Source organism: Erpetoichthys calabaricus, chromosome 2 (assembly GCF_900747795.2).
Source record: "Erpetoichthys calabaricus chromosome 2, fErpCal1.3, whole genome shotgun sequence".
In the NCBI taxonomy this organism is placed as follows: Eukaryota; Metazoa; Chordata; class Cladistia; order Polypteriformes; family Polypteridae; genus Erpetoichthys; species Erpetoichthys calabaricus.
Window position 1 is genome coordinate 308,509,355 of NC_041395.2, and position 13,612 is coordinate 308,522,966.

Below are 13,612 nucleotides of genomic sequence, written 5' to 3' on the forward strand. Positions count from 1 at the left end.
AAAAGAAAGAGAAAGGACTGAGTTTAATTGTGGCTGATTGGTGCACTATGTGCTAAGGGAAGGCAAAATAAAAAAAGTGTCTGCTTTTGGACTTTGGTGTCCTGTGTCTGTCTGTGGTCAGGTTAAATTACCACAGCACATTTACAAGATGATGCAAAGAAATGTTCATATGCCTGGTTTTATAAACCAGACTTTTGTTGGCCATATGGTGTAGTGGTTAAGGCTTTGGACTTCAGATCCTAAGATTATGGGTTCAAATCCTGCTACTGACACTGTCTGATCATGAGAAAGTTACTTGACCTGTATAAGCTCCAATTGGAAAACCAACAGAAATGTAACCAATTTTATCATAAATGTTGTAAGTCGCTTTGGATAAAGGCATCAGCCAAATAAATAAATGAAAATATTTTTATACTTGAATCAAAGTGTTGCCATGCCATTTGCCAGTGCATCTATCCTGTATCATGGTGCTTCAAAGTCAATCAAGTGATGGTGCTTCTTGGCATTCATTACTTCACGGTAGACCCCTACCCCATTGGTCAATCATGAGTCGTAGCTTTATAGTGTTCTATGTTTCATGAGGGACAACATCTCCTCAAAGCTAATTGGTTCATTTGGAATCTACACATATGCTGTTAAAAAAAAAAAAATTTGAGGCATTACAGGTGGAGTCGTATCAGCGCTCAAAAAGTTTTGGATTTTGAAATTTCAAATTAGGGATACTCAACCTGCACTATTAACGCAAAAACTATTGCAATACTTACAATAACAAATTTATTTTACCTAACCTAACCTCCCTCAGAGAGATACTGAAAAAAAATAAAACTTCAGTGGGACATTTTTTAATAGGTATTTTTTTTTTTAATTCGGAAGACCAGACTTACAGGTCTGTCGTGGTGAAAAAGGAGCTGAGCCGTAAGGCAAAGCTCTCAATTTACCATTCGATCTTTGTTCCTACCCTCACCTATGGTCATGAGCTATGGGTAATGACCGAAAGAACGAGATCGCGAATACAAGCAGCTGAAATGTGTTTTCTCCGCAGGGTGTCTGGGCTCTCCCTTAAAGATAGGGTGAGAAGCTCAGTCATCCGGGAGGGGCTCAGAGTAGAGCCGCTGCTCCTCTGCATCGAGAGGAGTCAGATGAGGTGGCTCGGGCATCTGATCAGGATGCCTCCTGGATGCCTCCCTGGTGAAGTGTTCCGGGCACGTCCAACCAGGAGGAGGCCCCGGGGAAGACCCAGGACACGCTGGAGGGACTATGTCTCCCGGCTGGCCTGGGAACGCCTCGGGATTCTCCCGGAAGAGCTAGAAGAGGTGGCCGGGGAGAGGGAAGTCTGGGCATCTCTGCTCAAGCTGCTGCCCCCGCGACCCGACCTCGGATAAGTGGAAGAGGATGGATGGATGGATGGATGGATGGATGGATGGATGGATGGAAGACCAGACTTACAGTAGCCATTAGACTTTTACAATAGAAGTCTCTATTCCATATTAGCAAAATCCTTTCAGTCTCTCACTCCACTACCATTGCTCCACAGACTGAAGTAACAGCAGACACAGACATTTCAAGTTATTGTTTCAGCTCAATCAAGCTCCTGAAAGCAACTGGTACATCTGATTATTTGTAATTATACAAGAATATGTCATATTATTATGATCATGAAGTAAATAAGTCATATACATAATTCTGAGTTGTGACGAGTAGTTGAAGAGATCATAGATTCGAATATTTAGTAAAAACGTAGGTCCAGACTCTTTAAAAGGTTTCTTGCCAATCTGTACAAGTAACATGCAACACACTGAATGCCTAATAAGCATCTTCCACAATATGCTCATGGAATTTAAAAGGACATGCAGATAAGCAACTACACTATAGGGCCAAATGTATGTAGACACCCCTCCTAATTTTAAATTCAGGTGTTTCAGCTGCAAACATCGTTAACAAGTGCATAAAATCAAGGCCATAGCTGTAAAATCTCCATTGGCAAACATTGGCAATAGAATGGGTCGTACTGAAGAGCTCTGTGACTTTACATATGACACTGTTGTAAGATGTAACATTTGCCACAAGTCAGTACATGAAATGCTCTGCTGGATTTGCCATGGTCAACTGCAACCGCTATTACTGTGAAGTGGAAAGGTCTAGGATCAACAATAGCTCAACCACAAATTGGTAGATCACACAAATTCACAGAGGGGGGCCACTGAGTACTAAAGTGCACAGTGTGTAAAAACTGCCTATCATCTATTGCATCACTTACAACAGAGTTCCTAAGATCACTCTGCACAATGTCAAGCATCAACTGGAGTGGTGTAAAGCATGCTGCCATTGGACTCTAGAGCAGTGGAAACAAGTTCTCTAGACTGATGAATCACACTTTAATATATGTCTGTTGGACAATCTGGGTTTTGCAGATGCCAGGAAAACACTACATTTAGGACTGAGTAGTGCTTACTATATAGTTAGGTAGAGGAGGGATAATGATCTGGGGTTGTTTTACAGGGTTTGGGCTAGGCCCCTTGTCAATAATAAAGCATCTAAGACAATTGTGCCAAAAAAGGCAACAGTTTGGTAAAGGCCCAAGAAATGGGGCAGGGTGGGGGGAATCAACACCATATCAATGACCATGGTTTTGGAATAGGATATCCAATAAAATCATACAGGAGTGATGGTCAGGTCCATAACCTTTGGTCATACAGTGTATAGTAAAAAGACCAAAAACACATATATTGTACATTGAAAGTTTGATGTCCATTGGCATACTCAGAATTCTTTTTTATTAATAAAAACCTACCAATGGTCGAATTTACTGTCACGTTTGAAGCATAGGTTACAGTTAACAAAAACAGAACTCAAAACAAAATGTAAAAATTGAAATATTATTATGAGGCTATGGCCTATATTAATGACCCTAATTATAATTAGAAGGCATCCTAGAACATAAACCAAAAAGGAAAACAAAATCTAATATAACTGAAGATTCTGTGCTTTGCCTATATATTCTAAGAACTTATTCAAATACATGACATTAACAGCAACGCCCTCAGAATTCCCGATAGTTTCTATATCCATCCCACATAAATAAAACAATTCTGTTACACAATTCAAATAAACAGCACAAAGCTTATAAACTACCACTATGCAGCTCACTGGAGCAGTCATACTATTAATACTGTATTACAAGCATACATATCCCTAAATAGTAATGTAACTAAGATCCTACATCCACAGTGTATACAACCATTTGGCATTCTTTATACAGCATCTTATTTATTTGCATCAATGTAATGTTTTGCACATGTCTTCCTAAAAACAGATGTATTTGTTCATGAGAATGTATGACTGTAAAACTCTAAACTTACACAGTCATAACCACAATACTCCTCAGCAAGCTAAACTGCTTTGGCACACTGTGTACTGCCACATCCTTCTTCTTGCCTATGCACTTTTGAAACTCACCACTCTAATACTCCACCCATTCATCCATTTCTTAAACCTGCTTATACAGAGGAGGATCATAGGGCCTATATAGTACTTAGTGTTTAAAAATTATAAATAAACGTATGTGTTCTTCTGTAGTCAATTCTAACGTAACTCCCTGTAACTAATAATGAACTTGTTCATTTAAAACATTTTAGCATTCTAAACATTTGCATTTTGATTGTGCAATTATAAGTAATGTTCTTAAAAGCAATACTAAACTGCTCTAATGTTATGACCCTCCAGATGATTCCAGCTGATTGCAGGATGTTGCTGCACCCATCACACGATGAACCACCCAGATTGGGACCAGCTGATTCTAGTTGATAGAAATTCATTAATGTCACTCATCTTGCCTTTCTTGCTTTCCAAATATTATGTTAGATTGAATTAATTCACACAGTAAAATGTAGAGGTCTAACAATACTCAAGCCCATAATGTAATAGGTTTTAGTTTCACAACACAAAACATTTTTGAAAACCTCAAGAAAAGAAAGAATTAGAAACAATTTAATGCAGGCAATCTGACTGCGGTTTTGGATAATAACTGACAAATAAAATCAAAACCAAACACCAGACAAATATCTGGATCAAGGTGGGCATTATCTCAAAGACTCCATATTGAACAATACAAATTTGCACCTCTTGTAAACAAAGGGCCGATAGGCAGCAGCTCCAGGCAGGACACCATTACATTTGAATACTTACAGAAGAACATGCTACCCTATCAGGATAAGGGAACCCAATTTCTCTGGTCTTAAACAAAGACAACATGGTAAGGGCCAAATCAGCTAGCACCATGCCCAAATAGTTAGGGAGCTGAACTAGCAAGCTGTGTGGTGTTGCTAACATGTTGGGCTATACATCATCCAGATGCACAGAGACACCATAATAGTATCACTTTAACTGCAATTGTGGAAATATGAGAATACTTCACACTGAACCTAATATGTACATTGACACTGTGTACAACATCAACATCTTTGTGTATTTCAGTACTTAATATCTTTGGAGGATTCAATGTTTTGGACTGAATTGGCAAAAATGTGTACTACATGTCTGATTTGCAAATCACTTTGGATATCATGGATTCAGCATTCTGTGTTGGTCTTTCCCCCACATCCCTAAAGACATGCTGGTAAGGTTATCGGGTAAATCCAAATTGGCTCTGTTAGCATGTCGGAAGTTGGCCCTGCAATGAACTAGCACAGAATACAGAGCGGTTTCCAAGGATAGGCCTTGGCCCCTCACAACCCAGAGCACAACTGGACTGAGCATGTTTGATAATGCTATATTTACATACACACAAATAAATTAGCTGACAACCATATCATCGAGCAGGTGGTATGCAGCCTCTGACTCTCACAGCAATGACACTAAATGTACTGTAGTGCCATAGGCAATGGCATCATGTAAAAACTCTATAACAGAGGTTTAAAATAGTAATTTCTAAATCCCATTTCCATATACTCACTCACCACCCCAACCCTTCTATATGTACAGAGATTTAGCATATATAGCGTTGCCTACAGTTATATGATTTTGCAAAACACAGACAGACAGACAGACAGACATTTTGGCTTGTAGTTACCAAAATATAATTATGAATAAATATTAATACACCACCTCTTTTACTGACCGATGACTAAGGTGATGTGCTATGGAAAGGTTAATTCATCAAATATTCATTTTCAAATTTAACTATTGCATTACAAGTTTTTGGAAACTGGAGACCATAATGACTGCATTTAGTTCAAGGCTTTTACAAGGCTTGCTCCCTAGCTATAGTCATTAATTAACCAAAGAAAATTATTTTTTTCACAAATTTTAAATAAAGTCTCAAAAAAAAAAAAACAAGCTCCACACAAACAGTGACTAAGGGAAGATTTGAACCTAGTTTCCTGGAGCTATGAGGCAGCAGTCCTAACATACAGATCATTAGTCAGAACATCACTCTTTATTTACTCAACTAACTTGGGCACAGGTCCATTTGACTACATGTTTACACACCCACCATCCTCTCTTACAATGAGGCTAATGAAAGACACCAATCTACCTATTCTGTACTTCTTTGCAATGTGAGAAGAATCTTCAGTACCAAATGAAGAACCAAATGGGCACAATTTGCACATGTTCACTCAACAGACGGTGACCAAGCTGGGACGTGAATCCTAGGTAAACATCACCTTCTGCAGAGGAGGACAGTTGTGAAAATAAAAGAAATATCTAGTGGCACTCCTTGAGACAGAAATTGAAGGAAATAATCTGTCATCATTCCGTTGTCATGTGAAAAAGTATACAGTATCTACAGTACAAAGATGAAATGACAAGCATCATGTCATATTTACATTTTGTAGACAATTGTATAATTTAAATAAGTATACTTGCTAATTTTGCTTATGGAAAAAATACATCCCCAAATTTATCACTAAATACTTAAAATTGAAATCAGGGCACCAGATCAAGTGCAAATGATTAAAACATCGTTACAGATGATCTTAGAGGAACCAGTCTTTTTTAACCTTTAGACACTTAGCTTGGTTTGCTCTTTGTTGTTGAAGTGTGCGCTATTACCTCTACCAGATCAAAGAGCTCTCTGAGGCCTTTAGACCCTCAGAAAGGCAGTTCTACATGTCTATGGGCCAGAGAATGGACTCAAAAGAGCTGCATTCACATACTGTCAAACTGACAGTAATTCCAGCTTTCCAAATTAGGAAACTCTATGTGAACGCCCAGCGAACTCGAAGCTACAAGTCAGACAAATCAGAGAAAAAACAAAGCTACCTGTATTATCCAAGTTGTGATCTAATAACGCTCACCTTTCTCCTTCTTCAACTGTATAAAATAAAAAATATAATCTGATTCACCATTTTTGTAGTTGAATTGCAACTGGAGAGAAGTTGCACACATTTATCACAGTTTATCCTTAATTTCATTTTTTATACAAACTATGAATCAATTTAACAGCATCTTAGTGTTTCTCCGTATAGTCCAACTGAAAATTTACGTGAATGCAGTGAACTGGGAAGAATGTCACAACTCGGAACCCTGAATACTTTTGATAGCACATGAACACAATAATACATCTGCAAACACCTGGAAATCAACCATTCTACTGTTGTGAGGATCATCTGTTAGGGGAGAACATTTCAAACAGCTCCCAACTTGTCTAAGTCAGGCTACCCCAGCAGGTTCAGTCTGAAAGTAGAACACAAAGTGTTGAAATGAGTTTCTAAGAACCTCAGAATTTCATCACAAGCCCAACAGGCAACTCTCGCCCTCATTGATATCAAAATTCATGAGTTTACCATTACAAAAGATGCTGCACAAATTAGACTTACATTGGAGGTGTGCCAGGAGGAAACCTCTGCTGTCCCGAAGGAACATCACAGAGAAACACAAAAGTCTGCCCTCAAACACCTAGTCAAAACCCAGAACTATTGAAACTATATGATCTGGACAGACAAGTCAAAGACTGAATCATTAGGCCATGGTACCAGAATGGATGTCTGGGTAAAACCCGAAGACAGTATTTGTATGATATGGGATTATTTACTGAATCATGGTCTAGACAGCTCACCACCATAGAATCCACTATGAATTATTCACTATACCAGAGACTGCTTGAGGATAACGTGAAACCATCTGTCAGAAGAGTGAACCTCAACTGAAAATGAACATTGTAACTTGAGAATGACTCTAAACATACCCATAGATCCACCAAGAAAAGGCTAAAAAGAAAGAAATAGAGGGGTCTAGAATGGTCATCTCAAACCCCAGATCTGAATCCCACTGAGATACCATGAATGGATTTGAACAGGCTTTGCTCTACACATCACTCTCTCAAACATGACAAAGCTGAAAGAATTCTGCATGAATAGGTAGGAAACACTTTCTACCAGATGGCATCATAGATGAGTAAACAGTTATAGGAAATCTCTCCTTGACGGGGCAATGCCAGCTATTAGAGCCAATGGTATACCTAATATCTGCTTATTTTTTAAGGCAATATATTTTTTTTAATGTTTTTAATGTCATGCTGTTTTAATTAGATGTTGTTTAAAAGAAGATCAAATCTTTATATGTCTACATATGTTAAAAAAGAAAAAAAACATTTCACGGAGTGTACTTACTTTTCACATAACTATAGCAGGGATGCCAAAACAGTTTATCAATCAGTTAACCAAACTAAAACACGGACTGCATGTTTGCCAAACTTCATTATGTCATCATTGAGGTAAAGTCTATTGAGGTCTCTATCACTGGGTATCAGGTTGTATCCATGAAGCACCTTTGATACCAACAAATCATGATTTTTTGCTTATATTGTATACTCTACTGGTCAAAAATTTTAGAACACCACAGTTTTTCCAGTTTTTCTTCAAAATTAAACAGCTGAAATCCATTGAATGATCTAAAATGATGAAAAGTTAAGCAGTAAGTTTAGGTTAGCAAAAACAAACAAAAAAAGGAAATTCCAGTATATTACAAATGGGCCTACTTCAGGGAACAATTGATAGGTTACAACCTACAGATGTTCTGCAGCAATTAAAGTCTTACAAGTTGAAGCAAACAATTTGCACAGGTGTCCCAACTTCTGTTGATTACTTAAAAACCTTCTGTCTTGTCTTAAAGCAGAGTTGGAAAAGACTGTGTTACTACACCCTCTGAGGTACTAATTGGACAATATTACACTGGCATAGACCAAATAAACAATGGCAAATAAAAAATAAGTAAAGGATTCATTAAACATACAAAATTTTAGTCAAATGTTTGATTTAAACTAGCCACCTTTTGCTGATATATCAGCCAAACTGCAGTAACCTATTTGATTCAGAACGCCAGTCCCTCTGTGAGAGTCACCAACTCTGCTTCCAGCAAAAGAAACCCAGACCATCACACTTCCTCCTCCATGTTTGATAGTACTAGTGTCACACACTGAGGAAGCATCATTTCACCGACTCGATGGGGTGCAAACGCCCTGTGTGATGAATTGAAGATTTCACATTTTGACTCACTTCTTCATAAGACTTTCTTCCAGACTGCAGTAGTGCACAGCCGGTATTTCAAGGTCCTATTTTATCCTTTAATGAATGACATTCTTACTGTCAACTTGCCCTGTCAAACCTGCAGCAGAAAATCTCATCTTCACGGTAGAAACCTCTGTTAAGCTGTGCTTGAAGCTGTTGTGCCGTGAGGTGTCTATAACATAATCTGGTGACACTCAGAAACTTGTCTTCTGTTTGGCTTGTGACTTTGGGTCCGCCAGATCTCTTTCTATCAGAGTTTCTTTCCGTTTCCAATTGCCTTTGGATTCTGTAGGACACCACTGTACTCACTGAGACTTTGATATTTTTTTTTGCAATTTCTCTAAATTAAAGGCCTACACTTCCAAGGGTAATAATGATACAGTATGTCTCTTTTCCTTTGTTAATTGCTGTTTTCTTGCCATTTTCACTGAAATTTACAACTTGCTAGGGTGTGGAAGGTATAGTAACACAGTCTGTTCCAACTCTGCTTTAAGACAGAGAGAAGGGTTTTTAAGTAATCAGAAGATGTTGGGACACCGGTGCAAATTGTTTGCTTCAACTTGCAAGGCTTAAATTACTTTAGTTGTACATTGTAACGTACTAGTTGTTTCCTGAAAAAGGCCCATTTGCAATACTCTGAAATATCCTTTTTTCAGTTTTTTGCTAACCTAAACTTTAAATTTAAACCTCTGGTAGTTTACTGCTTACCTTTTTACCATTTTAGGTCATTCTTTGCATTTCAACTGATTACACTTGAAGAAAAACTGGAAAACTGAGGTGTTCTTAAACTGTTGACCAGTAATGTACTCAAGCAAGATGAAACATTTTATTGGCTAACTAAAAAGATAACAATATGCCAGCGTTCGAGGCAACTCATGCCCCTTCTTCAGGCAACATGCTAATCAAGACTGAGAGCAACTCAGGCCCTATCTTGATTAGCATGTTGCCTGAAGAAGGGGCACGAGTTGCCTCGAACGCTGGCATATTGTTATCTTTTTAGTTAGCCAATAAAAGGTGTAATTTTGCTCGACTTCCCACTACATCCATAATGGCTAACACAGTACAACACCCTAGTACTCCAGACCAGTAATGTACATATTTATAAAATTGTACATACTGTATTTATATTCCTATATGGCATGCATTTAGTCTTTTTATGTTTCAAAATTGTGCTTGGAGTTTCGTTATATTGGAAATTAACGCATGCTGAGCTCAATATGTAAGGGCACTTACTAACAATAAATGGGAATTGACCTTAATTCCAGTCTTCAGATACCACTAATAACTGTGGTGTTCTCCCATTCCCCTATGACATTCCTCTGCCTCCTTCTTACCCTTCCTTTTATATTACAGTATTTCCCTGCTGTGGGTCCTCCAGAGGTACGCCTCTCCTAATGTTTAAATCTGATTTGCTCTAAACACTCCCCGTAAGATGGTTTCATGTGAAAGACGCTATATAGAATGAAAGCTTATATCTTCCTTTGTGTCACGTTGGCCTTGCCTTGGTCCTGCCGAGGCGCCTTTAATGTCGCTCCACTGACATGACAATATGTAACACGAGCGTGTACCGTGTCCTCACTTCTGCGGTATATACAGTACGCCGGGCCAAGCTTTAAGCCCGCTGCCGTGCATGCATCACCCTAGCGCATCTCTCGAGGGTCCCTCGGTCGTCAAGTGAGCGTCTGGGAAGCCGCGGCGTCGTTCCTAAGAGTCGCGTGTCAAGGCCAGCTCGCCGTGTGTCGCGCCAAACAAAAACAGCAAGTCCGTTACTTACGTAGTGCTTGGACGGGTTTCTCCTCTTCTCCACATCCACAACTTTCGCCTCCTGGACGGTTCGGAGCTGCATTGTTTCGCCGATTCGGTGGTGCTCTCTGTACGTGCGAGGGTCTGAGTGGGTGAGTGTACTCCTCCTCCTCGAGAGTCTGACTCCTTAGCAGCAGTTGCAGTGGCGGCTGAGGTGCATATCCCAAAGACTCGCGTTGCTTATCACTGTGACTTTGTAGCGGTAAAATGAATTTTCAAAAGTCGTTTTCGGTGAATGAAAGTCATGTCCAGCCTCGGTAATCCGTAAACGCCGTCTCCACTTTCTTATTCCGTCTGTGCGCTGCTTCTCGTTCCTTTAACTCACAAGTCCTGACCGCTGAAGCGCGCGGCTAGCGGTGTCCCCGATTTCCGAGTCCAAGCCGCTTGAAAGTCGCGAGGAAAGCCAGTCCAGCCTTTAGTTTATGTGCTGCGGCGCTCGTTTCTGCAGTCTGGCGAAGAAGGTCAGGTTATAAAGAACCAGTAACCCGATCCAAACTAAGACCGCTGAGAATAAGAATCGAGGCCAGTGAACTGCTACGCCTGGGCTACAGGGATTGGGATGGGACGTACTTATTGTGTGGCTCTCTCGGCGTGGAGTGGGATGGGAAATCCTGCTCAGGCTGACAAATGGGAATGGAGCTTCCGCGGGGACGAGCCGGAGGCGGCGCGAGGAACAAAGCTGCCGGTACACTCACTGGGTTTCTCACAAGGGCTGGGAAGTGCCCAAGTGTCGCATTCTCACAAGAAGATCCAGCTGTCTGCTTGCAGCTGCATTTCTCTTTCTAATCATCTAATCACCATTCAAGAGAAAAACCCACTTAGCCCTGGTCAGGGTGGCTGGCAGGAATCAATCCAGGTTCCATGGATGAAGTGCCAGTCCACTCATCCAACTCCACGATCTTCTAGTGTCCACGTGAAGCTTGATTAAGGAACTTTGATTCATTTTTACTTTCCGAAGAATTGTTTTCTTTCTTTTTTTTTTTTTTTTTTTTTTGCTTAATGGTGATCCAATATTGGGACAAAGCCAATATCCATTGATGAACTGGGTTTCTAGGATTTATTCATGCCTGGCACCTGATGCTGCCATGAGGTATTTACAAAATGGGCATACAGATTTACAGAAAGGTTTAGTAATAACATTCATTCATGCATTTATGAACGTGAAAATCCATCTTTAAATTATTTAATAATTCAATGGGGGTGATTTAGTTTAGGAATTCTTCAATAGAGTAGCTTTAGATCAAGACAGCTTTCACTAAATTTGGGCTCTCTAATTACTTATGCTCTCCCTATATGGCGTAAGGTGGAGAAACATTTAGGCCCCAGCCCAAAATTACATTCCCTCACTTTGCTATGGGTTTATCAGCTAACCCTCTGAGCTTCCTTTGTTCTTGTAAGTTCCTAGACACATTTCTACACATGTTCTGGCAGTGTCCCACAGTTATGGTCTCAGAAAATTCTCTCATCTATTGTCTCTTATAAAATATGTTTATTGCCTCAATTATTTCTTCTTCTGAACCTTTCTGCTGTCTCTCTTTCTTTCCAGCAAAGGTTACTCTCTCTAGGCACAATTGCTACAAAATTAGCCATAGCCTCTTGCTGGAAGTCTCCTAGTTTATTATCTTTTGATTTATCGAAAACCTCCTTTTTTAACCTTGCTTTGCTTGAATTATCTGAAGCACGGATTGATGGTAAGTCTAGCACCTCTATTTTAAACTGGCAGTCAGCCTTGCAACTTGTCCTGCATACCAAAATTTACTTAGGGTATTTATTTAGTTATCCCTTTTTTCCCCATTGTGCCTTCCACTGAGGGGCTATCTTCGTTCATATATGGCCAGGGATGGGTGGGTGTCTTATTGCTGTATTATAATGTACCTTTCTGTGAGCTGTTGCAGTTGTTTAGGATTTATACTTTGTTAATAAAAATTTGATCACAAAAAATACAGAAGCTTTGACATATTTACATTGCTTTTCTTAGGGTGGCACGGTGGTGCAGTGGTTGACCCAGCATTTGCATCCCAGGTCAACTTGCGTGCAGGTCAACTTGCGTGCAGTTTGTGTGTTCTCCCTGGGTCTGCCTCAGGGCCATCTTAACAGCACCATAGGCCCCCAAGCAAAGCAGAGCGCTGGGGCCCCAGTTTTAAAAGAAAAACAGAAACATACATAGACATCAGAAACATTGTGCGCTCCTATGCTCCTGGGGCCCCCAGCCAGTACCCATTGTGCCCATACATTAAGACAGCCCTGGACTGCCTGGGTTTCCTGTGGTTGCTCACCTGATTACGTGAATCATCAATGCTAAACTGCCCATATGGTGTGTTAGGTGTGTGAGGGTATGTATGTGCTGAGGTTGTGTAGGCCAAGCTGAACAGAGGTAGGGTGAACTGAACAGACAGACAACATAATATTACACCAGACAAGAAATGTTTTTCAAATGTTTTGCATCCTGAAAAGTTTTTAGTAATTATGATAGAGAGCTTCAGGCCGAACACAAATAGTTTCAGAATGACTATATATTGTGTTTGTTCTCTCAGCAATTGATGTGAACTCTGTCCAGGGTTTGCTTCTGCCTTGCGCCTTATGCTAGCTGGGATAAGCTACAGCCCAACTATGACCCTGGTCTGGATTGGGCAGGTTAGACAATAAGATGACATTTATTTGCTTAGCTGACACTTTTATCCAAAGTGACTTACAAAAGAGGTCAACATAACCAAGTAAACAACAGTCTGGTGGGCTGTTTGGGAACAAGTGTTACAGGACAAGTTTACAACATTAATCACCATAAGTGAAGAACTCAGAACATAATGGAAGCTAGTTAAAAAGTGTAGGTTGCAAAAACCTAACAGCTAAGTTAGACAGAAATTCACCAAACAAGAGAGCTTCAGACGCTTCTTAAAAACTGTGAGGCAGTCAGAATTTCAAATGGAGGAGCAGGACAGCTACACATGAAAAGAGTCTGGATTGAGATTTGATACCACACAGAGGTGGCATCATCAAATGCTGATAGTGAAGAGACCCAAGTGGTCAAGAAGGAGAATAAGACCTCACAAGTGACTCCATATATAGGTGCTGACTCACTGACAATTCTAAGGGCAGACATCAAGTATCTGAACTTAATATGTGCCGCTACAGGAGCCAATGCAGTGACCTGAAAATGGTGTGACTTGTGGCTGCCTCACCTGGGTACACGCTAGACATGCCACAGCATTTTGAATCAACTGCAGTGGCTTGGTGACACATGCCAGTACCAGCAGAGACTTGCAGTAGTCTGGACATGATAAGACCAAAGCCTGGACCAGGAC

General features: G+C 40.1%; 1 protein-coding gene across 2 annotated transcripts in view; it reads right to left on the bottom strand.

Annotated features, from left to right (window-relative positions):
* sh3pxd2aa (SH3 and PX domains 2Aa) overlaps window positions 1-10,544 on the bottom strand; it is a 370,390-nt gene extending 359,846 nt beyond the window's left edge. For both annotated transcript variants that reach the window (XM_051922164.1, XM_028795863.2), the window contains exon 1: window positions 10,282-10,544. In XM_051922164.1, the coding sequence (XP_051778124.1) occupies window positions 10,282-10,353 (72 nt within the window). In that variant the 5' untranslated portion in view covers window positions 10,354-10,544. The remainder of the gene's footprint in view (window positions 1-10,281) is intronic.
* Window positions 10,545-13,612: the final 3,068 nt, after the last annotated feature.